The sequence below is a fragment of the Emys orbicularis genome, chromosome 2, assembly GCF_028017835.1.
Source record: "Emys orbicularis isolate rEmyOrb1 chromosome 2, rEmyOrb1.hap1, whole genome shotgun sequence".
In the NCBI taxonomy this organism is placed as follows: Eukaryota; Metazoa; Chordata; order Testudines; family Emydidae; genus Emys; species Emys orbicularis.
This window is the reverse complement of record NC_088684.1, coordinates 49340992-49368306: the sequence shown is the minus strand read 5'-3', so window position 1 is coordinate 49368306 and position 27315 is coordinate 49340992. Positions and strand designations below refer to the sequence as shown.

The window sequence follows — 27315 nt, the reverse complement described above, 5'->3', positions numbered from 1 at the left end:
ATTTATGGCATTAAAGATCTTATGATGTTCCTTATAAGAGTATGGGCATTAACCCCATTTTCCTAACCAAATTTCAACTCAGATAATTACATTCTATCTACCTAAATTCCCCCTGCAATTTTAGCTAGGAAAAGACAGTGTTATTATTATTGGTTGCATTCAGTACATAATGTCCAGGTGATGTCGTTAATTATTTTTAATGTAAGAGATGACTTAAATAATACTTTGCTTCATTTTTGTCCTAAAAATATCCCAGAGACAGCCAAAACACAGCCAGGATGGAGATGATCCTTACTTATTCCTTTCCCACCTCACTTAGTTTGTCAATGCTTGTAAGTACTCTAGCACTGCACGTTATTAGTAATACTAAAAGGTTTTGTTGTTGTTCTTTTTACAGTCCAGGTCTCCAGCCTGCTCCCACTGAAACCAATGGCAAAAATTCTCTTGACTTTGATAGGAGTAGGCGCAAACACTAAACGCAGAGGGAAAAACACTGGATGTTATCAGATTGGCTTGGTGGATATACACTCAGAACCAGCCTGACTCAAATGCAGTCATTATGAATACACCCAAATGAAAGCATATCTAATTGAACTCCCCAAGTTCCTTCAAAGCTTTGTTTTTAAACTTCTGGATCCTTCTGTCACATCTGGGCATGAAATATGAGGAAATACTCAGCTCCCTTTGGAGTTGGAGACAGACAGTAAGCAAATAGCTAGACTTTTTAAAAAGCCTGGGTTGTCAGCTGTCCAGTGGAGAATTTCCCTGACATAGGTTGTATGCCACTCTACCTGCTCCTCTACACCACAGGATAAAGGAGAGGCTTGGGGCATGGTTAATGGCAGGAGTAAGTATAGCCAGAATGGATCATTCCTGCTGATATAGTTTAAAACAGCCATTAGGCAGCTCTAACTTGCTCCAGGGTTGGTCCCAGGATCAGAGGAGCAGTAAGGTGACACAGAGCACAGCTGGCCTGGATTATATTGCAAATCAGGTTTCTGCATGCTGGGTCAGATCCACAAGTCTGCTTGGGGATCTGGTCCACAATTCAGAAGCTTGATTTGCACCATTATATGAATTATAGTGTCTTACCTTTGTTCACCTGGGTTTGTATTTGTGTTTGTCTCATGTAAGGCACTGTTTTTACTCCCAGTGAAGTCAGTGGGAATTTTGAAATTGACTACAATGGGAGTTGGATGGGGTCCTAGTTTGAAAGTACTTCTGTAAACTGCCATGCACAATTATGATACTACTGGAGTATTCAACATTTATAATAAAGCGAAAACAACTGGACACTTGTGAAACTACAGATATGCAAAGTAAAAGTCATCCCCATGCAGAGGACCAGCAGCAAAGCCTATGCTGCCTGTAAATCTTCAAAATAGGGCTTAAATGAGAAGTAAGGGACGCAGAAGCCTTGTGCTGGCTCTTGGCACAGGAGTGAATTTCACCTGCTGTGGGAGACCAGTTTGCTCCTACTGTAACCATGTGAGGTTGATGAGGCTTTATCTGTATTTGTATTGATGCAATCAAACTCAGCAACACTTACTGGCAAAATCCTTAGGCCCAATATAATCCAAAGAAATGGAGAGAAAAACATGCATAGACAAACACATCTAGTTACATAACTCACCTATGACCTTCATTACAATAGCTGGGGGCTGCCCTACTAAAAAGAACAAATGTATGTTATAATTTTTGTACACTTTTGCCAGCAATGACAAAAATGGAGAAATCTGCTCACACTGATGCTATTTTAATTCCAATTTTTATTGCACTTTCTATTGGAATCATTAAGGTAGGAGCTGTGAGTAATCACATGGCTACATTCCTTTACTATCTCATCTACTGACTTATATTGCCTCCATCCCCACAGTATTTGAGAACCTACTGCACATTCTACAGATGTAAGTAGGCCTTATGCATGGGTATCTCTCTACTGACTTCAATAGAATTACTGATGAGTGAAATTCACTGGACCCACATAGAGCCTAAGAATTCAAGCTTTATGCAGCTGGAGTACAGGTCAATTGGGGATATAGAATCCACACCCATGTCCCTCAAAGGCAGAGCCAGTGGGCTATTCATGATCTGGAGTAGCCACTGCACGAGGGGGGCACAATCGTGCAAGATGATGTAGAGCACTCTGATGCTTTACTTTGTAAGGAATGTGGATCCTGTGTGTGTGTGTGCACATACATGATATAAGATAGCAATAACCATCTGATAAATTGCAGAACCAGATGATAAAGGAAATAATAAATCCTAGTCCCCTAGTACTGCTACTGACTGACTCATTTCATTTGCCCTGGTAGGACTGCCAAGCAGATCCTTGAGGAAGCCTGCCTGCCATGCCCAACATTATAGTGCCTGAGCTGGTACTTGTTCTGGATGTGGAACTCCCTTTGAAATCAATGGAAGCTTTCATGTGAAAAGATGGCAGGATCAGGCTCCAGTTTCTTTTTTCAACTCTGAGTAACGAAAGAAGTCATATGAAATATCTAGACATCCTAGTCCTGCCTTGTACAGCAAGACCACAACATAAAGCGAATGCCTTTCTGTTATTTTTTGAATGGTCGGTGCATGCGTGCACATGGCTGTGTGTGTCTGTATATGTGGTGTCTGTGTCTAAATATGTATGTTTGTGTGAGAGAGTGTCAATATTCATGGAGAGAAAAAATACTAGATCCCAAAAAGTGATTACTAAAAAAAAGGGGGGGGGGCTGTAATGAACAAGTGTGGGATTTCCCAGTGGATTTCTGCCCTGCAAATTTCCAATTGTATTGCACATAACATACATTACAGCCACTTCCAAATTACCACTATGAGTATTGCTTTGCTTTCCCATTTCTGCTTTGGGGGTCTCTACTTCTACTTAAATGGAATCAGACAAGCGTGAAAGAACATGCATACTTTGTTAATCAGAAATAATCTTTCAAGTATTTTCTGATAATCCTCCAAGAAGCCTAAGAAATGTCTTTATTTCTTCCAAACAATTTCGTAGCTGGTTCATTTTCCTGTTAGTAACAGTAAATACATTATATGCACACACTCTTCCCCTTTTACACAGAAAGACTTCATGGGACACATTTTATTAGGTTCAATATAAATCATATAATTTCCGTGTTGTTGTTATTCCACAGTGGAATAATGTAATGTTGCTACAACTGAGTAACTCAGGGGTTCTCAAACAAACCCTGCTTCACCTCCAGCATTTATAAAATGCTAAATATAAAAAAGTGTTTTTAATTTATAAGGGGGTTACACTCAGAGGCTTGCTGTGTGAAAGGGGTCACCAATACAAATGTTTGAGAACCACTGGAGTAACTAACGAATTTGGCCCCCTATTGCTAAATCAGATTAAGAACAAAACTGATACACTTCATTGCATGTTGGTTTATAACTTGTTTGATGATGAAAATGGGATAGCAGAGCCCTTCTGATGCAAAACTGACCAAACCAACAGGACATTAAAAATGTTCCTATTGTGTCCTGTCTTGCAAACCCATATGAAAATAGTTACTTTACACACACAAGTAGTATCACAGCCTTCGGGTACAATGGGACCACTCATGTGAAGTTAACTGCTTCATTTCTGTAAGGGTTTGCAGGATTGGGTCCTTCATGCCCAGCAATTAACCACTGTGGTGCTTGGCAATGTAGAAAAACCCAAGCCATGTATTATTTTCTACTGCTTTAGGTTTATTTCCACATGCTCATCGGATTGGTTTACCAGTCCTATGCTGTTATTTTAGGCTGGTAATTTATTCAACCCGAGTATATACCAAATGTTAATTGTCAAATGTGAAAATAGAAATAGGAGATGTTGTAAATGTAAACAGTGTAGACCCACTTCAGGGGAAGTCACACAGTCCACCATTCTCTGGGTGTGATCATAGAAACACACCATGAAATAATAGTGAATAATGTCCCTACTCAGGAGGGCCCATCCCCCTTCCTTCTTCAATGTTACAATTGTTTCCCTCTAATAAATTGGTTGAGACTATTATAAATCCCCCCTCCAAATCCCCAGTAATTGCTTTCAAATGTTGGCACCTCTGGAAAACTCTGAGCCTGAGCGGATTAAATGACTCTCTCCAGAAATAAATGCCCTGATTGCAGCACCTTTTCCTTCAGCTCCCGACAGGGAGCAGCAGCAACTTAACTATCCCTCCCCCCAGCCCAGCAGCTTTCCTCAGGCAGCGGCTCCAGCTCCAGCTCCAGCTCCAGCTCCACACCCGCCCTGCTGCAGCGGAGCTCGCCCCGCGCTCACGTCCCAAGGTCACCGCGGGGCCCGCGGGGCCCGGCGCTCAGGGCTGACTGAGCCGAGGGAAGCAGGCAGGGCCGCGTGCGCACCCGCGCTGCAGGTGAGGGGCCGGCCCGGTGCTCTCGGGGAGGGCGGGCGCGGTGGGAGTCGCTCCGGTTCGCATCCCCAGGGCGGGTGAGGACAGCGGTCGCTCGCGCATCCCGGCCGCCCTGCCGGGGTCCCGGCCAGCAGGGGGATGGGCTCTGCCGGTCCCGGGCTGCGCTGCAGCGGCGGCGGGAGGGAGGATGGCGACAGCAGGTTATAAAGGGCTCGCTGCCTCTCCCCGCCCCCTGCGCGGGCTGAGCCGGAGCAGGAGTCGCCCTCCTCCCCCCGCCGGCCTCAGACGGGGGCATGGAGTTGGCAGGAGCCTATAAAAGCCCCTGACGGCGAGCCGGGGCCACCGTCCTGCAGGAGCCGGCCGGGCCAGGAGAGCGAGACCATGTCCCATCACTGGGGTTACGCCAGCCACAACGGTGAGCGAGCCAGGCTGCAGCGCGCCGGGCTCCATCCCGCGGGGGTCCCCGCTGGGCTTCCCCGGCCGGCTCCTCGCTGCTCCGCCGGCACCTGCCGCAGCCACCCGCGGGCGGGGCGGCTCAGGCTGCCCCGCTGCTCTTTGCCCCTTGGCAGCGCCGGCTCCGCTCAGCGCGGGGCTGTCCGGGGCATGCCCTGCCGTGGAGCCGGGCGGTGCTGCGGCTGGCACAGGGATCGCATTGCCTCTGGCGCCAGCGGGGAGCCGGCTAGGGGCGCTGCAGAGGTGGAGGGACCGGCCCCAGCGCGATCTACCTCGCTGAAGCCCATGCAAGCGCCTCCGGATTTACCCCGGGTTACGAGTGGGGAAGGCGAGATCGGAAGCCGGCCCTTAGGAGCCCCGATTGCTCTAGCTGGGGGGGGGGGTCTGATGACGTGCAATCACTGTCCCCCTGGAAATGCAGTTCCTGGCAGAGGCATTGCCACGCAGGTGCGCGGTCCCGGGGCGATCTTCCTTTTTCCAGCCCCACGAGCTATTTCCCCGAACCGCTGGACAGTTCAGCCGAGGGTGGCTCTGTCATTTGTGATTAAGTTTCTCTAACAGATCTGGGCTAGTGGAGGAGGCTGGAGCATCTTCTGGTTTCTACGCTGTTACAAAACTCGTGACAGCAATATACTGTAGCTCTTCAAACCAGATGTTGGGGTGGGGAGAGGTCCGACCTCTGTCCCCTGCACGTCCCAACCCCTGCTAAATGCAGTGAGGGGCTGGGCGGGCAGTCAGTGCAGGATCGGGCCCGCCTGCGTCCACGCCGCATCCGCGTCTCGTGAGTTCTCTCATTTAATGCGCTTGAGACCAGCGCCTCCCTAACGCGAATGGCCAGTTCTCAGGATCTATGAGTTTATGTGGCAAGGACCGGAGCTGGCGAAGACAGGTGCATCGTTAAATATTGACGCAAGAGTTAAAGCCTCAAATGCACTTATAGCATCAACTTCTCTATTGCGTTTGTTATAAATTATTTCCACCCTCTGTGCCTTGCCTGCATCTTTTTCACACTGGATCTGTGTGTGTTTTCTCTTGTAGGACCTGCTCATTGGCATGAGAATTTCCCCATTGCCAACGGAGAGCATCAGTCCCCTATTGATATTAACACCGAGTCCGCTGAGTACGACCCTTCTCTGAAGCCTTTGCATTTCAGTTATGACCCCTCCACAGCTAGAAACATCGTCAACAATGGGCACTCTTTCAATGTGGAGTTTGACGACTCTGCTGACAAATCAGGTGAGTCCTCACTTCCCGGGGCTCCTGTAAGGGACTGAAATTGGACAGATTGGGAAGGGGAGAGAGGATTTTAACACTTCTACTAAAACTTCTACTAAAACTATGTGGTGAAATCCTGCTCCCACTGAAGTCAATGGGAGTTTTTATCTCATGGGGTCAGGATTGAACCCATGAAGATTCATTCAGTTCATTTAGGCATCCTTTGCTCTAATTAAAAGAAAGTTGATGTTTTCTGACTTGTCTTGACCTAACCTGATCCAAAGGCCACTGAAGTCAAAGGGAATTTCAGTGAATTCAGTAGGATTTGGATCATGCCTCAAATGCACAATAGACAGAAGTAAGATAATTGATCAGGGATGACAAAGTGTATTTCTCCACCTGAAAAATACTAGCTTTGAGTGATACCTGCCAAATGGTTACAGTAAACGGCAGGATGCACTGCAGGAAGAAAAGGACAACAGAATAGCAAAACAACTAAAATTAGCAACTTGAAATGATTTGGAAATAGCTTCTTCAGTTTTATATTTTTGCTGCCAACAATTGTAAAGCAGAAATATGGGGCATCTCTCCAGGTCAGTACTGGAACTGTCAGGAAATGAGTTTGATATTCTCTAATTTAAATCAGCATCAGCCCTGGCATTCCCTGACTCTGGGCTTTCTAGATAAAGATAGCAATACATGTAGCATGTTCCCACACAGTTCACTGAGAGCTAGCTATTCTGCGGTATTTCAGGAGCCTGTTCATTATACTGTACTGACAAGGGCCTGATCCTGCAAACCTCTATCCACATGATCAGTCCTTACTCACAGAAGTAGTCCCATTGAAGTGGATGAGAGTATTTGCATGAGTCTGGGCTACTTATCTGAGCAAGGGTTTTGCAGGCTTGCTCCCTAACTATAATTTCTCAGCTGGCAGGATTTGCAGAAATCACCACCCTTCTACAATGAATGTGCCTCTATTTTTAATTTAGAAAGGGGAAAACAATCCCTCTGTAGAGACAGTAGCTGCCTTCTCTAGACACTGCCTGATTTAACTTGCTTGAGCAAGTGCCCTATTTTTCCTAAGCAGTTCCTTGGCAATGTCATTTAGGGGATGGTGCTGAAAACAAATTATTAGTGCCTACAACGTCTTTTTTATGTGTGTGAGAGAGAAGCTAGGCAGTATAGTAGCTGTTCAAAACTGTAATGAAAACTCAACAACATATTTTCCTACCTGCCTTTAGAGTAAATGGGACTAAATGGATAGCTAAATGTTTCACAAATGTATAGGCAAGAATATACAGTTCAGTCAGAACATCCCCTGTAGCATGAATATCTGTTTTGCTTCAAAAGGTGATTCTGACTCACAGTTTTCTAGTGCCCAATTCTGTGCTGAGAACTCTTAAGTCCTGTTAAAGTTGATTGGAATTGACAGTGCTCAGCACCATGCAGGTTCAAATCTTTAGTGAATTTTAACTATGTCATGAGAAGTGGGAAACATGATGATAAATTGCAAAAAGCAGATTTGCTTTCAGATGGTTTACTAGGGCCCCATCCTTCTCCCTTTGCGCACGCATGTGTGTGTGTGTGTGTGTGAAGATGTTGTGAAACTTCATTTAAATTCAGTAACTCAGAAACAGAAAACTGCCAGGATATATAAAAGTTTTCATAAATATCCTTTGGAAGAACAGCTCCTAATGAAAAAAAAAAATAGCACAGAAATTGAACATCTCTATTCTGTGAGAATGATTCACGCACAGCTACAGCTTGCAGAGTGGGAGGAGGAGGGGATGAGAGTGAAAATACAGTAGCTCTACAACTCATCAAGCACTGGACTGGAAAAAAAAAGAAAACATTATACAGATCACTATATAAATTCACCTGAGTGTAGATTCTGCAATCTCTGATAGTCTTTTGAAAATCACCGTACATAAAATCTAGCTGGGTGCACACTTAGTTGATTCATTTGTATGCATTTAACTAGTTAGCCTAGTTTTACTAGCCTAGTTTTACAACACAACAAAAGCTGCTTATGACTTGGTTACATTTCATGCAGTTCCTATATACAACATTCTGATGCTGAGCAGGATTATTTCTTTACCAAGTTCCTGGTTAAACATAATGTAGCAAGCACAAGGAGAAATTTTAAGAATTTATTTTATCTGCTATCCCTTTTCACATTAAAAATTAAGGACCTGATCCTGCAAATACTTACTAAAGGGCGTAGTGCTCACTCCCACGAGACGTCCCATTTATGCTTGTGGGACTATTTAATGTAGTAAACACACCATGAAGTAATAAGTAAGGCCATGATTTGTGACTCATTTTACACACAAGTAATTTTATGCAAATAAGTAGTCTCATTGGTCTAGATCCTACAAACACTTAAGCATGTGCATAGCTTTACTCGTGTGACTAATCCCATTGAAGTCAACAGCGCTACTCTTGTGACTAAAGTTATGCATGTACTTAAGTGTTTACAGAATCAGGCCGTGTCCCAGAAATTATAGGCACAGGTTCTAATGTCTTAGTAAAAATAGGTGCAAGAGCAAAAAGCATGTTTTTGGATAAAATCTTTTGGAATTGCATCATTGTGACCATTATACATTTCTCTGATTCAGACAATATTTAATGTGGTCATTATTAATAAAATCATTAAAATAAATAGAAATTAGAGATCAGAATATCCAGATACTTGATATAAAACATAGCCCCTAGAAAAGAAAAGGTTCCATATATATTTGTTATATAATGCATTGCATGTGTCTTCTGCATGACTTGTCGAGTGCCTAAATACTAATACCAAAAAAAATTACTTAAAAATCATCCCTCTCTCTTGCTGAGGCACCCAGGTATTGGTCAGTGTAATAAAAGTGCAAAATAAATGTTTAAATCTCTTTAAAATAAAAACAATTCCATGTGTCTTTTACGAATACTCTATTGTCATAGGGGGGAAAAGTCTTTAATCTGCTCTTTTAGAAAATTTGCTCTTTACTAATAACAGGAGCTTATAATTCTTGATTCCATTTCTATTTTCATTATTTCGATATCCCAAGCATGTTAAATATTCTTAAAAACTCCTTTGTATAGTAATGTTTTAAGACGTCTAAACTAATCATGATAGAAAAAGGTTTGTGATAGCTTTAGAAATTTAAATTTTTAGAAACCACTAAGTATTGAGAGTAACCTTTTTTGAAAAATGTTTTATAAAAGCTTTCAGCCCAATCCTGCAGCTCTTACTCACGAGTGTAGTTCTTCTGAAGTTCTTGGGACTACTGGTATGAATTAGATGGGCAGGATTAGACTCTGGGCTTTTAAAAGTGTGTCCTTAATATTTTACGGTTACTAGTTCAGCCTTAGAAATGCTGTAAGTAATGAAATGCCCACAAATCAATAATGACATTTATTTTACTCAAGCATTTTTCTATTTTGAAAGGCCACGATTTTCCCTTAGTATGGGCATTTTATGTATTTTGTTTTGTTTGCAATTTTACGGAAAGCTTTCTGAGACTGTTTGTACCAAGCAGGATACAAACTCCTCCTTCAATTATTTTTATCTTCTCTTCATCCACTTTAATTCTTGTGGTTGAACTTTTCATTTGGCTTCTCCATGTCTGCACATCATTTTGGAGGAAGCAGGAGTGAAGCTTCCCAGCCTGGGTCAACAGACTTCTGTCAGCAGGGCTCATGCTAGCACGCTAAAAATAGCTGTGTAGACACTGTTTGAAGTTGCGGCTTGGGCTAGGAGCTCAGGCTCTGAAGCTCAACCCACCCTTCCCTAGGCTTCAAACCTCGGGTTGCAACTTCAAAGCGCTGTCCATACAGCTATATAGAGAGTGCTAACGTGAGCCCTGTTAACCCGAGTACATTGACCCGGGCTGGGAGGCTTGCTTTCACTCGCTCCAAAGTCCTGTATAGACATACTCTGTGGTCTTTTAGTAATAATGAAAGTGTATTTCCTAGCAATGGCATTTAAAATGTCTGACACTTTAAATAAGGGCAAATAGTCTCTTTGCTACAAATACCGTAGGGACTAAATCAAAGACTACAGTGTATCCATTCTGATATCTCAGAAATGCAACTACATCAATGGAACTGCTCATGGTAGTAAGCATTACAATCAATATTTAGTGTTTGCAGGATCAGGCCCAACAATATCATAATAAATGCACCTTATTCTTGGGATTTGTCCCTACTGCATTTGTAGCAAAGAAGATATTTTCACCTATTTAAAGTTACAGGCACTTTAAATCCTGTTGTGAGGAAATAGTTACACTTTCACTATTGCTAAATGACAGCAAGAAACAGCGACGAGCCAAAGTTGACAACTGACTTGCCTCAGGACAGCTAAAAGTGTCAAGAAAACCTGTAACCTGCTTATAACCTGATTTATATAAATGTTTCTCAGAAATGTTTTCACAATACGCATAGGGCCTTAATTTCAATGGCACTACTCACAGTAGTGAGCACTATGCCCTATAGCAGATCTCATGCTTACAGAAGCAAAGAATCCTGTCAATAATGAATTTGTTTTCTAATCATAATATAAACTGATCTATTTTTTAGATATAAAGATAATACAATATAATTGGAAAGTTTGATTTAAAGCTCTACAGCTAATGGTAAATAGCCTGATAATTTCTCCTTATGGCCAACTCTTTGTTAGTTGTTTCTTTTCTTCTTTTTTTATTCTAAGTCAAGCTACAAACTCATGTAAATTAGACATTTTTATGGAAATACAATCACAATAAAACCTTAAAGTTACTCTGCCATCCCTGGGAGGTCAAAATATAGGGCCAACTTTGACACTAGTACTGCGTGGGAGACTCTCCTCAATAATTTTAAGCAAGTATATTTTTTTCAGGTGATTCTTTCTATAATGGAAAAGAATGGAGGTGCCTAGGGGATCATTCACACACATTTCTTTAATTATGACTCAGTGTAAACAGACCAAGGAATATTTGTTATCCTAGGAGAGATTGTGTGGGCACTGCTTGGTTTGCAGTGAGTTACACTGAAAGTTGTGTCGCTGTTGGATTTTTCCATTTCCCACTGAAGCAATGATCAGTTTAGGGAGGAAACATATAGGTCTGCAGTCTTCAAGATAAGACGTTCTGAACACAGCCTTTGACACAGGAGGTCTATTTTTAGGCCTGACAGTATAACATTACTGTATGTCTAAACCAATATTTTGAATCTTGAGGGGAACTGACTGTATAGAACTCCTGTGGCTAAAGAAATGGAGAGGCTAACCTCTGTGCTTCAGGACATACCTGTCTGAGTCAGAACTTTCTCACTGTTATCATAGTCCAAGGCAGCCATTGTGTTATGCCTTTCAGTTATGTTTTAAACTATAAATCTTCTGGCCAGAAATCAATTTTGGAATGGGCACATAGAGTGCGAGGAAACTCTCCTCACTTCATTCAACTCCCTCCTCAAGAGTAGCTTCTACTGTGACAACAGAAGAAATTAGTCAACTAATCACAGCTAAGTTGGGCAGCACTTATTTTTAAAATATACAGCTAACGAGATGTGCCAATCATCCCCATATTCTGTTGGTGAAAGAGACAAGCTTTTGAACGTATGCAGAGCTCTTCTTCTTCTTCTTTGTGTAAGCTTGAAAGCTTGTCTCTCTCACCAGCAGAAGTTGGTCCTGTAAAAGATATTACCTCACCCACCTTGTCTATCTAATATCCTGGGACCAACGCAGCTACAACAACACTGCATACAGTCATCTCTGTCTTTTCTGTTTGTCTGATGTATCACTTTCCTCAGCCTCTTTCATTTGTTCATTTACTGGCAGGTGTAAAAGACTTGTAAACTCTTTGGGGCAAGGGACCCTGCCTTCCTATGTCTCAGTTCATCATTCATCAGATGTCAAGGAAAATGAGCACCTGTTGGCACTATTGTAATATTTTGCAATACACAATACACTTTTTTAGTAACAGTTGCTAGGATTGTTCCATAGATACAGCTGCCAGGAGACAAGGCGACATATTGTTACCACAATATAATTTAAAATCATCTTCATTCTTATAATATGGCAATTATCAATCCAAGGACAGCTCATACAGGATGAAATTCACCCCAGTGCAGAGGGTGCACACAGGGTCTGACCATTTAAAACCCATATAAATCCCTTGCTAAGGGATAATGTAGGACTTAAATCTGCAGTGGTCCTTGTGCCCTGGTGAATTTCACCCATAGAGGTTTGGTGTTCTTGATCTGTTTGTTCCCCTCCTATGTTAACAGCAATGTACTTTACTCACATTTTTATTCATGATTCATAGGGATTTCTGACATACATTATGTTTAATATGCATAAGTTGTATCTGCAAATGGTTTCACTATAGGGAAATTTGTTTAACTGTACCCATTGAAAACAACCTTTTCTGACTCTGTTAGAAGTAGGGTTGCCAATTTTGGTTGGACGTATTCCTGGAGGTTTCATCACATGATATAATCTTTAATGAAATTTTACTTTTTAATTCCTGGAGACTCCAGGGCAATCCTGGAGGGCTGGCAACCCTAGTTAGAAGCTGTTTGGGGAGCCTGATAGAGTAGAAAGTGTGTTTTTGGGAGATAAGATAAAAGAAATGAAACACCTCTCGTTATGTGCCATATTTGCACATACTATATATATATTGGCAGCTTGACAGTGACTGTGACTCACCCGGACTGAACTTTTCGGTATGGCCTGTGTGTCAACTAGGGACAGCCCACCCCTACTTAAGGACTCAAGACTATTGGGTGAAAATGTTCTTCAGATTTTTCCTTATGCCATGAGTCCATTGTGCATCTGTAGGGAGGTGTGTGTGTACCTGTATAAGCATGGGTGTGCGTATGTACTTATGTATGCCTGTCTACGCACACATATACATTATATATATATAATGCCATTAAGTAGTTAATGCAATTATATTTTTATATTATATATAGAGAGTGCTCAGGGAGTAGCCTTATATCCTTAAACAGGGCGAGCTATCCTTAGCTGACACTCAGGCCGTATCTAAAAGTTCAGTCAGGGTGAGTCACGGTCACTGTCACGCTGCCAATATACAGTTTGTGCAAATATGGCACATATTGGGAGTGTTTAATTCTTTTATGTTATCTCCTCAAAACACCTTCTACCCTCTCGGGCTTCCCAAATGGCTTCTATTAGAGTCAGATGAGGTTGTTTATCAGCAGTAACTGTCACACAGTTTTCTTTTGGTGAAACTTACTGCGGAGGTTTCCCACAACTTACTGCATCACAAGGTGAACCCGTCCATTCAGAACCATTGGTCCTGCCTTACTGTCTTACTCTCTGCTTATTTTGATATATTCTCCTAGGAGGGATGCTTGGGAGAGATAAAATAAAAGGGGAACATCTCCCCAAAAGTGACATTCTGTCCTGTGTATTGGTAGCCTTACAGAAAGTATGACTCACCCTGGCTGAACTCTTCAGTATATCAGCTGGGGAAGCCCACCCCCTACATAAGTACTCAGAATCCCTGAGCATGCTCTTTAGTGTACTCCCCATCCATTAACAGTACAGTGTGTTCAAGCATGGCATGTTTTGAGTAATATTTCATTTATTTTATCTCCTCAGCCTTTTTTCTATCATATATACATTTGTCTATATGGCAGTGTTTATCATACATATATACTGTGCATATATTTACATATTATACACACACACACACAATGTATATCTCTTCTATATCCACATTCTATAAAATCATTGCTTTCAAAAGGGAAAGGCAGGTTGTGTAGGGAAAGGTTATCTTGAAAGGCTAAAACTTGGTGTTCTGTGAATGCTGGGGTTTTTATTTGAGAGGACTCTGAATTAGCACTAAATTCCATAGATTTTGAGCAGTGGACTTCCATCTTGCTTGGATGACTCTACTTTTTGAGCTATAGGAAAATGTTCCATTTTTACTCATTTCCATTTGAGTATTTCCTTATTCTGCATTTATTCAGATTAACAAGCCTTAGAATAGTTTATTTCCTACCATTTGTGTAAGTGGAGGATTTCATTCAATGTCTGAATTATTTCATGAAGGAATCTTGCAGTTTAGCCATTTGGATTCTTTCCAAGAAAAGCGTTTCCCTGAATACGATAAATTAGGGCTTGCTCTTTATAGTGAGTACATCCCATCAGAGTTTGGAATCCCAGCAGTAATGCCACAGTACTCCTGCAAAGCTTAACATAAAGGACCCGACTCGTCTCTAAATAACATCCATGCTACCCACACAGTTTAGGTCAAAATTGCTAATGCTCTGAAATAAATGGGAGAGGTAACTGCTCAGTAAAACTTCTTTTACAGTGGAATGGCCTGGCCCATGTAACCAGATAGATACCTTTGACTGTGTAGATATCTCTTAATCAACAAAATGTCCTTTTAGTTCTACACACTCTACGATCTCACCAGGAAATGTTAGGGCCAAATCCAGTTTAATCTATTCATGCAAGGGATCCCAGTGACATCAATGGGATTTTTCGCATGGGTAAGGCGAGTAGGAATTGATCATTAAACTTTCCTAAGAGTCAAAGCACTTTTACCTCCTTTGTAAAGTGCTTTGAGATCTTCTGATGCTAACTTCTATGTAACTGCTCGGGGTATTCATCATCATCATCATCATCATTATTACTATCTCTCAAATCTGCTCAACATTGTCTCAATACAGAAAAAATACAGTGCCCACTTCTAAATTGAAATGAAGTGCTCCAAAACGTATTGTACCTTAACATCTCTCATGTTGTCATTGAATAGAAAAAAAATCACATTTGTAGCCCATCATCTGTCACATGAGCCTTAGCCACAGAATAAGAGTTACTGCTGTATAGAGTTACTGCTGTATAGAACATGCTGCTTTGAGAAAGGAACATGTGACTGAGATTGGCTGTTTCCTTTTTCATCCCACACTCAGCTAGCAATTTTCTCCTGCTCACATTTACTTGTGCTTGTGTTGTGCACCCATGGAAGGGCTGCAGGTTGGTATGCAGTGGGGAGGTACTGTTCCTGCACAGTCACTCTTCCCTTCTGTGTGCCACAGCTACTTCTTGTAATTTTGCCACAGGGCAGAAGGAAACATATATGCCTGGATCTTTTGCAGATAGATTTAAAATAAAATCAGTTTCAAGAAGAAATGGGTTAAAGCCAGGAAATTCAGAACTGGATTTAAACTTCCCTAGCATTCAGGAAAGGAGTCAAGAAGGTTGGACTTGACCGTGTTTTTAGTTGCAAGTGAAATAGATGAAGCAAGTAAGAAGGAAAGTTCACAGTGTAAATGCTCTTGAGGTTCTTCAGGCAGCTATTAAATTGTGGGAATGTTGACAGCTGATAACATTTATTAAAGGTTAAAAAAGGTCTTGCTGGATAAAAATGAATTTCTAAAGTATGTTTTGCATGTCAGATTTATTTTAAACTTCAGTTCTTTGGCATCATTGATAAGTTTTTTTTAATTAAGCCTGCTGAATTGATGTTTGTTCACACTAATCTAATTATTATTTTTGTTGAATGATCTGCTCCTGTCTTTTGAATCCTGTGACTCAAAATAAGCTAGCACTGGATTTGAGAACCACAGAACAAGAAAAAGTAAATAAAAACTTTCAGGAGATTTTTGTCCACCTTGTGAATTTTATAAAATCCTAACAAGATTCCTAAAGAACCCACGCTGCAGGTGGATTTAAGAATAATGTATGGTTCTGCTTCTCAGCACACCTTCCATTGATTAATAGCAGCAGGTCAACCTGCCACAACTGTGTAAAATGTTATATGGGATTCAAGAATGGAGGAAATATTAGTCCTTTTATATCTGTAATGAGCAGCTACTCTGTTAGCCAAAGAAAAAGCAAGTATGGTATTGAGACGTGTTTCTATAACTTAGAGCAGTTCCCTCTTTCTTAAAATGAATCTTGGCATAATATAGACTAATTGGTTTTAGCAATATTTTTTAAAAAGCAAATAGTTATTTCATTTAGAAAAGAAACACATTCACAATAACTATTTTTACTTAAAATGTCCTAACTTATAGTGCTCTGCTTGAAACAATCATCCTTCATAATTTGATGGCTTTTAAAAATGTCTATTTAGTATAAAATCTATACATGTCTAGCTACCATAGGCAGAGATCCACTTTTCTTCACACATTATATACACTCACCTTGTAGTTTGGCAATAGGTAGAAAGATGCATGATCTGTTCAGCATTGACTAATATGTTTGAAAATACAATGACCAAAATAGACTATTGAGTCACAAAGAGAAATGTGTGACGGGAGTTCTGTGGTTTGAATTTAGTTGCCAAAGAAGGAATATCAGGCTAGATTCCTAAAGCAACTTAGTCGTGGTGATGCTCAGTGTTTCCTTGTCTAATTTCAGGTGCCTAGAAAATCACTGGGAATCACAAAGCCTGAGTTAGGTCTCCCTATACAACGAATGAAGGGAGACAGATGCCTAAAAATGGAATTCACAAAAGCCAGCTCCCTGCCTAAGCTAGCCAGTGGGAAATGGCCAAGCAAGGATAGTATCATAAGCCCAGTTTCTCTCAGGGAATTTGGCACATAAGACCAGGCTGCAGGGTAGCACCACCCTCGGCTTGGGGTTCTCAGCTGTAAACCCTTTCCCGGAGTTAGACAGCTATGCTTTTTGGCAAGGATCTCGGGGGGCGGGAGAGGAAGGAAGGGAAAGATGAAAAGGGCTCCCTCATCACTCACATAGGATGTAGAAGACTCCTCAGTTCATGTCTCCCCTCTCCACTATGGGGGAAAGAAAGGATGTGAACAGGAATCTACCACCTCTCAGATGAGTTCCCTAGCCACTGGGCTATGGGATATTCAGATATGGGGTACCTTAAGTCTCTCCTGTTGAAGCTGTTCCACAGTGGCTAAATAATTAAATATTCATTGGGCCAGAGAGAGAGAGCATGAGCAAGTGTGAGAATGACTCTATATCGTGGTGGTTAGAGCACTCACGTTGGACACCCAGGTGCCAATGCCCCTTTAATTATTTAGCCGCAGTGGAACAGCTATCACAGGAGAGAATGCGGGTGCCTCCCCATCTCAGAATGTCCCATAGCCTAGTGGTTAGGCCGTGTGCCTAAGAAGTAATAGATCCCTCTTCTAATCCTGTCTCCTCCTAGTTCAAAGGGGGCTTGAACTGGCTGTCTCCTACAGCCCAGGTGAGTACCCTAAGCTAAAAGTTCTGAAGGATCTCCCACAGCTGTTTTGTGTGAGCTCGCATCTGGGGCCCAATCCAGTAAGTAGCCTCTGAGCACACTTACTAGATTGGGCCCCGCAGGTGAGTTAGGCCGAGGAATGCCTATCGTCCCCTAGTTTGTGCATCACATGGGGGCTTAGGCATCCGGACTCCTAGAGTAGAGCAGTAGTGTATTTGTCTAGAGGCAGAAACTTTGGTACCAAGCAAGTTTAATCACCTACAGGTTCAATGGCAGTGGAGTGGGGCTTTTGCGATTGCCAATGGGGCCTGATTTTGGGATGTAGGCACCTAACTGCCACTGTAGGTACCTAACTCCTTTTGTGACTCTAGCCCAAAGGGTATATTTTGCATATTGCACTTAAGTTTTTCAAATCTTATATTATACCTACAAAGCTGTAGACTTGACAGTGGAAGCTAAGGTTGTTGTGTATTTCTTAAATTGCATTTTCTTGTGACTAAAGTCTTGAGTCATTCCCTTCACACCACTGTAATTTCCCCTGTCCCCAGTTGTCAATGGCTATTTTAGTCTGTGCTTGCATATAGTCAAAGTTAGCCAAAACTGAACAGGTAGTGGACTATTGTAATCGGCACTCAATTTACATACTCTCACACATACACACACTGGAACAGTTGTATGTATGGACTGTTTGCAAACAGAGAAAAGCATCTTTATTCCATTGACCTATTTTGTTCGTGATGCATAATCCAGGCACTTTTACGGTAACATATAGCATTTTTCTGTCACTTTGCAAGTACAAAATTAGGTTTTTAGGGTCTATATCATCTTAAATTTTCTTCCTAAAATACCTTTGCTTTTCAGATAATACCAGCTTAAACAAACAATTAGATTGTGAGGCCTAAATGCTCTGCAGAAGAACAATTTGGCCTAAACCTTTCTCTGTTTACCCACACGATTTGCTCCATTGACTTCAGTAGGATTACTTATTACCTGTTCTGGGCTTGGTGCTGCACATGAAGACATAGTTTACCTGCCCTGAGCATTTTCCAGGCTCAGGGCTTGATCCTGCATCTCACAAGGGTGGGCTGTTCGGAATATAAAACACAAACTAAAAATTAATGAGCAGGATAGGAAATTCAAGGAGCCCAATCCTGCATAATTGAGAGTGCTACTGAGTGCTCTGGTTACACTAGGAGCTAGTTACTGTAGTAGCAAGAGTAATACCAAATAGGTGCCTCACTTCCAAACCTGTGTACCCTATTTTGCCAGTATTTTGGGGGGATTAAGGGAGAGGCTTGAGATTTACCTCACTTTAGTGAGGAAGGCTATGCCTAGCGTTTAACCTCACGTGTGCCTGTGGCTGACCTTTACTCATACTTACACTGAAGCACAGCAACATTGGGCTCCCTGCTGTGCACCGTGAGGTTTGCAGGATTAAGGCCTAAATAGGTGACATAAAATGAAAGGGCAATTTGCATGAATAAGGCAAACAGGTTTAGGCCTTTAAGAGCATGTTGGTGGAACATTTTTATATGGCCCTAGAATTCTGGCTATTCGTCTTTCTATAATTTTTTATTTATATCGTGACAGAAAAGTTTCTCACAAACTTTTCCTAAATCCAATCACCTTGTATTATTAGCATGGCTGGTAAATTGCTGATGAATCTCATACATTAAAGGCATTTAAGTTTTTAGATGTCTGGTATAGACTAGGGCTAGTAATAGCATTGTATTGTAAAAAGTAATCCAGAGTAGCTTGGTAGCATGCAGAGCAACAAAATGCCGTCTCACTTAGGCTAGGTCTACAGTACACACTTACTTCATAATAACTATGTTGCTCAGGGGTTTGAAAAATCAACATAGCTACTCTCCCATCGGCTTAGAGCATCTTCATCAGAAGCACTACAGCGGCGCAGCTGCATTGTTGCAGCTGTGCCAATACAAGTTTGTAGTGTAGACCTGCCCTTAGAAGCCCTGAGTTTAGTGTTCTGTTTTAGAGTAAGGCTCCATAACAAAGGAGGTGAGGCAAATACTAATGGAGGCTGTTTGGTTTGCAGTGCTGAGAGGCGGAGCACTTGAGGGAACCTACAGACTGATTCAGTTTCACATTCACTGGGGCTCCTGTGAAGGCCAAGGTTCTGAGCACACTGTGGATGGAGTGCAATATGATGCCGAGGTAGGACTGGCTTTTTTTCTTATAGGGGACTGTACACATCAGGCATTTTTTCTTAAAATTTCCCATCAGTGCAACTCCCCCAGTGGCAGCAATCCTGGGAGTTCTAGCTGGGTAAGAAAACATGGTGGTTCAAATGTCGGCTGCTAGTCTAAGTTAGTGCTCCCAACACCGGAGCAGCTCCATATTATAGAATGGTGGGAAATGTTAAGCAAAATCTTGTGTAGATACAGTCCAAAAGTGCTGGATGGTGTCAAGCGAGATGTGGTATTCACTGTAAAAGATTTTCTTTGCAGCCACTTCATTTCACAGACGTGACAGAAGCAAAAAAACCAAACAAATTAGGTATACATGGCTGTTCCCTGCACTCCCAATGGCTCATGGGAAGCGTTGGAAAAAATTCTATTCCCTGTGTATCTGTATATCATAGGTTCCCCGTTTTCTTGTCTCTAGTGTTAAAAACGAAAGTGTTCGCTCTGACATGACAAGACTTTTGGTTCCTTAAAGGCTTTATTGTGGTTTTCAAGTCATGGTCTGTGGAAGTGAGTGAGCAAGAGGAGCTGTGATGGGGACCTGCAGCAGTGGGACCTCAAGCAGACATGTTGGTTGACCCAGCCAGGATGCCTCCAGGGACCCTATAGGACTGTATGCTAGAGCAGTAGCTGTACCACCCTTTGCTACACTCCCCTGGACCCAGGCTCACCTCTACTCCGCTCCCTGGGGTGGAAGGAGGACAAAGCCCTATATTAACTATCATCTCACCCCTCTCTGTCCACTTTGGAAGTCTAGCAGTGGGAGCAGAGGTGGAGTTTCTCAATTCTTGCACTAAGGTAGCACAAGAATTGAAATTGTGGCTAGCTCTTTCACTGGCGTATAAGAGAAGTAGCTCTTTACACCTTTTCTTTTCCTATCCCTTGTGCACCCAGGCAGGGCCAGTGACAATCTGGCCTGAGAGTTCACCTGCCCTGCTTCTGCTTCTTTTTAACGAGGTACTGAGCATCTTTCAACTTTCTGAAGGCTCTGAGTACCTTGTAGGATTATACAATGTATAACCCTGAGATTATAAAATTCTGCTTGTGGCACCATAATTATGTGCTAAACTTCCTGTGCAGATAGTTATGATGGCACAGATTGTTATGATTTCAAATGAGGAATAAGCATCAGGAGCAGATGAGCTTCTGAAGAATCAAAATCCTCTCTTCATCTTAATAGCCCTAAAAACAACTAAGAAAACAAAAACAAAGAAGGAGAGCAAACCAGCTAGATTGACGTGGAGATACATTTATTTCCAAACAGAATGTCCTCCAAAGTTTTCCAGGAGCTGTCATTTTTTAAGGCATTCCCTTAAAATTTGCAGGCCAAACTCAGCCATAGTGTAAGCAAGTATAACTCCCCTAAGTCAACGGAGTTGTATTTAGAGCATGTTTATTTAGAGCATCCTTTTAAAAAACCAGAATACTTAGATTTAAAATAATTAGGCCAAACCCTGCAGTCGCTGCTTCAGCAAAATTCACACTGAAGTCAACTGGAGTTTTACCAGAATAAGGACTGCAAGATGTGGCCCATACTTGGCATTTAGAAATGTTTTTGAAAATAAGTATGAGAAGCACTTCTTATAATTATAAATATCTATTGCACAAATTTCTACAAGAGACATAAAAGCAAATCAATGATGCAACAATTTCATAGCTGTATGCAAAACTTTGCAAGTTTCAGCAGTAAAACACCATCTGTGTTAATGTTTAGTAAATGGTCATCTATTAGTTGAGATGCTCTGGTAGATGGAAGGTGCTGTTTATAAATATTTCTTGTCTCCTTGATTCTAGCTTCACTTGGTTCACTGGAACACAAAATATGGTAGATTTGGTGAAGCTGTGAAGCATCCTGATGGCTTGACTGTTGTAGGTGTTTTTCTGCAGGTTAGTTGAACAATCACCTTATTATTATTGTAATGTATTGTTTGTATTGTAATAGTGCCTAGGTGCTCCATCATGGTAGGTGCTGTACAAACACAGAACTAAAATATTCCCCCACCCCAGCAAGCTTACAATCTAAGGCCTTGTCTACACCCGGAAGTTGTACTGCTTTAGAAATACCGTAGAGTTAAAGAGGTACATCTCCCAGAGTTATATTGGTATAAAGGTGCTTATACTCAATAAGTCCTTCTGTATGGGAAGAGCAGTAAGATATATTGGTGTATGGCCTTTTATACCAATATAACTGTGTCCACACTAGGGTTGGTATTAGTATAACTATGCCATTAAAAAAAAATCACACGGTATAAAAACTATGTGTAAACCAGGCATAAATAACCTCTAATTTCCCTTTCCTTTGTCACTCCTCAATGGCAGGATGTTTTGTGCTAGATTAATTTGCTTTGCTTTGCTTAATATAAAGGTTGAGAAATACACAACCAGCTAAAGAAGATGATTTGTCTCTACTGTGCTCCCTCTATTCTGGTCATGTTGGTTTTGTTGGGAGTTTAAATTTGACTTCTGAGAAATGAACAGTTAAAGTTCAATAATACATCCACATACCTTAAAAGAAAATCATTTTATTCTGTCCCACAATCCTTGACTTCTGCAGATTAGTCAGCACAAGTCATTTGTGCTGACTGGCAAACTTCATATGCTTTACAATGTGAGGGCACAGCCACTTTCATCATTCAGCATTATGAGAAATCTCTATGAAACTAATTGGTGCTGTGATGATGTAATTTAAAATGTGTCTTCAGTCAACTATAGTGGTAAATCTAAGCCAACACATATACACCTACTTACATTCTTTTCATATGGTTTGCATTACAGGTGGGAAGTGACAGGCCTGGGATACAGAAAATTATTGATGCACTGGACTCCATTCAAACTAAGGTAGTATATGATCTCTATGCCAACTGACAACAAGCACAGCTGTTTTCTATAGTCTTCTTCTTCAAAAGTGCAAAATTGAAGTTCCTTACTTCTGCTTTCTATATGCAAGTACTACAGTAGAACAGCTCTCCATGTCATCAGCACTGACGCCTTTGTAATCCCTACCCTGATGATAGCTCAAATATTTTTTTAAAATTAGGCTAATAGAAGATATTCAGCATTGTAGGTCATCCAGCAATTGAAAAGAATTTCTGTAAATAATGATTTCATACCATTATGATTGTGTGCTTCTGGCTTTCAGTTGCAGTGGAGTCCATAGTTGTTATACTGGGCCAGGTTCATCCCTGGTGTAAATCAGATGAGTTACACTAATGACTGAAGTCAATAAGAGTTTGGCCATTAATGTCACATAGCAGAACCAGACCCACACATTTTTATATTTGCTGTGTCTCTTTTGCCATCTGTGCATGGGATGTAGATTGTGGATGTTTGTAGAGGAAGAGGCAGTAACTTTAGACATTTGAAACAAGGATTGAGGGCTTGATCCTGGAAGGTGCTGAGCAACTTTAACCCCAACAGACTTCAGCAAATTGTAGGAGGGTCTCAGTACTGTGCAATATTAGCATCCATCTCTTTTTCTCTTTCTCTCTCTCTCTCTCTCTCTCTCTCTCTCTTTCTAAAGCAGGGGACACACTTGGCAAGAAATATCAAACCTTCCTTAACTAGCTCCACTAATGCAAGCAAGGTGTATTTTCCAGCTAGTCTTACACCACAGTTTTAACAGGCTGTTCTATCTTTTTAGGGCAAGCAAGCTTCCTTCACAAACTTTGATCCCAAGAATCTGCTTCCTGCATCCCTGGATTACTGGACTTACCAAGGTTCGCTGACCACTCCCCCTCTACTTGAATGCGTTATCTGGCATGTTCTGAGAGAACCCATCAGTGTCAGTCCAGAACAGGTAAATCTTCAGTAGCTAAAGGTCATTTTTCTATATGAAAATGCTCTCATTCACCTTGATTTAGACTTCAGTGGGATCTTCTGCTGATGCTGCAGTTTACATTACTGGAACAGAATAGAGTCCGATTGCAAAGCTTTGTGAAAGAGAAGATAGCATCATGAATCATTGGTTCAATACACATATCTGAAATGGTTATTTTCTCCCTCTCTGGTAACTGTGTTCATATGTATGTTGAAGTGGACTTTGCTGCTACTCAGGACAGGAGTCAAGTAGAAATGCCATTGCTTGGAATGCAGAAAATTTGCAGCTTCCAGAAGTTTGCATTTTATCTCAAGAAACTCTTATATTGTGCAGCTTGATGACACTGGCAAATGCTCTAGCAGAGTAGAGCACTGACAAGTTGAGTGTCTCTGAGCATTAGTTCTGTGCACCATTCCTTAATGAAATTATGTAGATTCAAGTTTCATCCTCAGGTCTGCAGTGGTTTAGCTAAGAAGATAAAAATAGGACCTTTGAGTCTATAAATATAAGCCATATCTGAAGGGCTTTAGTTTACCCTCAAAGGCTTAAATCAATTTTACCAATGGCTATTGCTCTAACAATAATAAAATAATTGTGTTTCTTTATTGAGTTGAGATGAAAAGAAGCTGTGATCTGGTGCTGGGCATAATTTAATAAAAGTGCAGGGGAAAGGAAGAGGATGAACTATTGGAAATGTTCATTAAACTACAGTATCTATTACTACTAATAAGATATTTTGGAGTGAGTCTTAAGCTCGACATCTTTGTTTTTTTTACTATTACTGATGATCAAGGGGACATGAATGTAGCCTTACAACACGGGAGAGAGGGGAAGGGAAATACTCAAAATAAATGAGTGTTTTTCCCTTAGGAAAGCCATCCTTCATCTCTTCCTATCGCAAATCCGTTTATCACATTGCACCTTTCTAAACCAACTACTCAAGACCAAAGCTGCACATATCATGTATTTTGTCGTTCCTAAATGCTGAACAAATCAAGAAACCATAAAACAGTTTGGGGAAAAAGGAAATCCTAAAATTTAGCATCTGTTGGGAATGTTTTCACTGGACTTCAATTCACAGTTGGCAACTGCTTTTCTAAAGATAGGTAGTTTTTGAATATTTGTCAGGAGGGGAGGAGGAAGTTTAGGATAGCAAATCCATAAGAATTGCTATACTGAATTACTGATTATTGGAACACGTAGGGTTGCAGCATTCTGAGCCATGGACCATGTCTCTCACTGAAGTAAAAGGCCTCTTGTAAGGCAGCTGTTTGCCAGTCAGAGTGTAGCATGATTTTGTGTCACAGAACCATTCTGCATGTTACAAAATGCTGCAGCCCCCTTGTATACTTCTGTCAGCAATTTCTATTGCTGTGTGTTCTCAGACATGGTATCCCGAATCAGTTAACTAAAATGAGGACTATTTCTAACCTGCTGGTCACTTGCATTGAATTATATTTGTCTGACCTGTGTCACACATGAGAAAGCAGCATGAATAGCTGAGTGCCTGTGACAAATCCACATGGTGTCCTGGAGTGCTGGGTTTTGCAATTAGTTCTGAATTAGCTGAAGTATGTGTAAAAATCACACATAAGCAGATAGCTCCCTATGGACCACATCTAAAGAGTCTCCTGTGTGTTGATTATTCTGGCAGGTACCTCAAAGGTGGCACAGCGAGACTTGTTTTTAATGGAAGTACATGACTAAACATTGTATAGGGTAAATGTCCTACTGCTTGGGAAACCGCACATTTACTTCAGCTATTTCAGTGCCTGGCTGTCCCAAGGCAGCTTTGGAACAGAAGAGTATTATGGTACAATTAAACACAGAGATGGTTCTATTTTAGAGCGCTATGGAATTGCAGATCATGCTTTAGGATAAATCTTCACATTCTTACTGTACATTCCAATGGAAACTGAGACCGATTCTTCTTCACACCAGTTTAACCTCAGGATAGCTTCACTGACTTCTGTTGAAGTAATTGCTGAATTACACCAGTATGAGAAAGGGATCAAGTATATGTTATTTAAAAATCAAACTGTCAAAAGAGTTTCAGCTTTCAAAATAGCCAAGTGTTCAATTAATCTACAGACCTGGAACAAATATAGAGCCAACTCTGGCCCCTTTGTGCGGTTCCTGTGATTCAAAAGGTCCAGAAAACTGCCCCTAGATGGTTCTATACCACTCTTTCCAGCTCTACCAGCACAGGGGGCATGTCGAGGGCCAAAAAGGATGTGTCAGGGGCAGGAGAGGTTTTGGGTGAAACACCTTGCACTGAGTTCCTTGGCCAGCAAAACAACAATGAGGGTGATCATTTAGAGATGTCTTTAAGCCACCTTTCCCCATACCCTAAGACTTGCACTGTCTCTGGCTCATAGTATATACCGTAAATAGATTTCTGGAGGCATGAGGATGCATCTGAAGGTTAATGTTGATCCTTTCTTTTTTTTTCCAGCTGTGCAAACTCCGTGGCCTTTGCTTCAGTGCTGAGAATGAGACCCCGTACCATATGATGGACAACTGGCGTCCATGCCAGCCTCTGAAGGGCAGAGAAGTTAGAGCTTCATTCCAATAAGCTAAGCACTGAGCTCATAAGAAATTGCTGTGTTTGTGAGGGAGGAGTCCCTTCTGCTAAGCACAAATCAAACCTTTGCTAGCTGTGCACTGGCAACATTTCTTCTCCTAGATCTCTCACTTCTTCCATTCAGCATCTGAAGTTCTGGCTAATGAAATGTGAAAGACCCTAGACCAAGAGAAAAAGGGTCTTAATGTGTGGGGAGGGGGAAAATCTGTGTGATGTTTGATGATAATTGCTGTGACTGACACTTTGGCTGTTTGGCAAAGCATACAATGACAGCAAAATAAGCCATTTTAAGTAACCTCATCTACAGGTGATAGTACATATAACTAACTGTACTTAGAAATGTGAAGCTTTTTTGGAAGCACAGGAATACAGAATAATTTGGAGATTTTAAATGTGATTTAAGAGATTAAGTTATGTCAACATAGACAGTGAAAAGCAAATTAATATTGATGATTAAATGTCTTAGATTTTAAGAAACTGAAATGTAAATATTTTTTTTAATTGTTTTACATTGTTAGCCATGGTATCATCAACCTCCATTATGTCTTAATGTTAGTGTGTTGGTTTTTTAAAATTACAAAATGTCTTAAATTAAATATCTATAAAACTTATTACCATAGATATAATACAGAGTATCTTTCCATTAAAATAATATATGTCATAATTTAAAAAAGAAATGAATATTGTATTTTAGATAAATTCTCTAATAAAAAAACCTCTATAATTATAGTTCTGTTTCCAGACTCTTATTTAATCCAGGAAAATGGGACAGGGAGTTTTCTGCATTCATGTGTGTGTGTATATATATATATATATAATTAGACACATAGTACATTAATAAATATTCATTAGAAACATATAATACACAGGGACCAGTCTCACAGGTTTTGTGGCAGAGTTTAAGGAAACAGAAGCTGAAATGTGGACCAGTTTTGGTAAGAGGGTGATTGCCTTATATAGTCCCTGGTAGCAAAAAGAAGGCAACTATCTTTAACATACAGTATTAGCCTTAAGCAACTGCCCCTGAGGATCAGCAAAACCATTCGCATAATAGAGCTGCTTCTCAACAGAAAGGAGAACAACATCATACTGAAGACCAAGTTAGGTTCCTAGGGCCATAGGAAGGCCTCTGTCTAAAGGGCTTCATTTTCAAGCATGCTGAGCACCCAGCAGCTTCCAATGACTGCCCTGAACCTACATCAGCTGACCCCGGGTGTTGTCATTAAAACACGTGCAACAGATTCAAAGATAATGATGCTGAAGCCGGGAGTGCTGTAACAATGTACATAGTGGGGGTACTGAGAGCCACTGAACCAAACTGTAAACCCTGTCTCTGATGGAAACCACTTCAAGCCAGAGGTTGCGGCAGCACCCCTAGTTCCAGCACCTGTGGCTGAAGCTGAATGTGAAGACAACACACAGGCTCCATCAGGTACAGAAGCTGACTGCCTGCCTTCTCCATGGCTCAGGCTGCCTGTGCTCAAGTCCTTCTCCTGGCTCCCAGTCAGCTTCTGAT

At 41.2% G+C, this 27315-nt stretch overlaps 1 protein-coding gene across 2 annotated transcripts; it reads left to right on the top strand.

The window, feature by feature from the left end:
• The first annotated feature begins 4610 nt into the window (after positions 1 to 4610).
• Positions 4611 to 26528, top strand: LOC135874607 (carbonic anhydrase 2-like). 2 transcript variants are annotated; one of them, XM_065399486.1, is made up of 7 exons: positions 4611 to 4779; positions 5856 to 6053; positions 19251 to 19369; positions 21193 to 21285; positions 22174 to 22236; positions 23039 to 23194; positions 25671 to 26528. In XM_065399486.1, the coding sequence occupies exons 1-7, from the start codon at positions 4746 to 4748 to the stop codon at positions 25788 to 25790; spliced, it is 783 nt and encodes a 260-aa protein (XP_065255558.1). In that variant the 5' UTR covers positions 4611 to 4745; the 3' UTR covers positions 25791 to 26528. The 2 variants fall into 2 exon arrangements, with proteins under 2 accessions (XP_065255558.1, XP_065255559.1); XM_065399487.1 differs by lacking the exon at positions 4611 to 4779 and adding an exon at positions 5638 to 5706.
• The last annotated feature ends 787 nt before the right edge of the window (positions 26529 to 27315 follow it).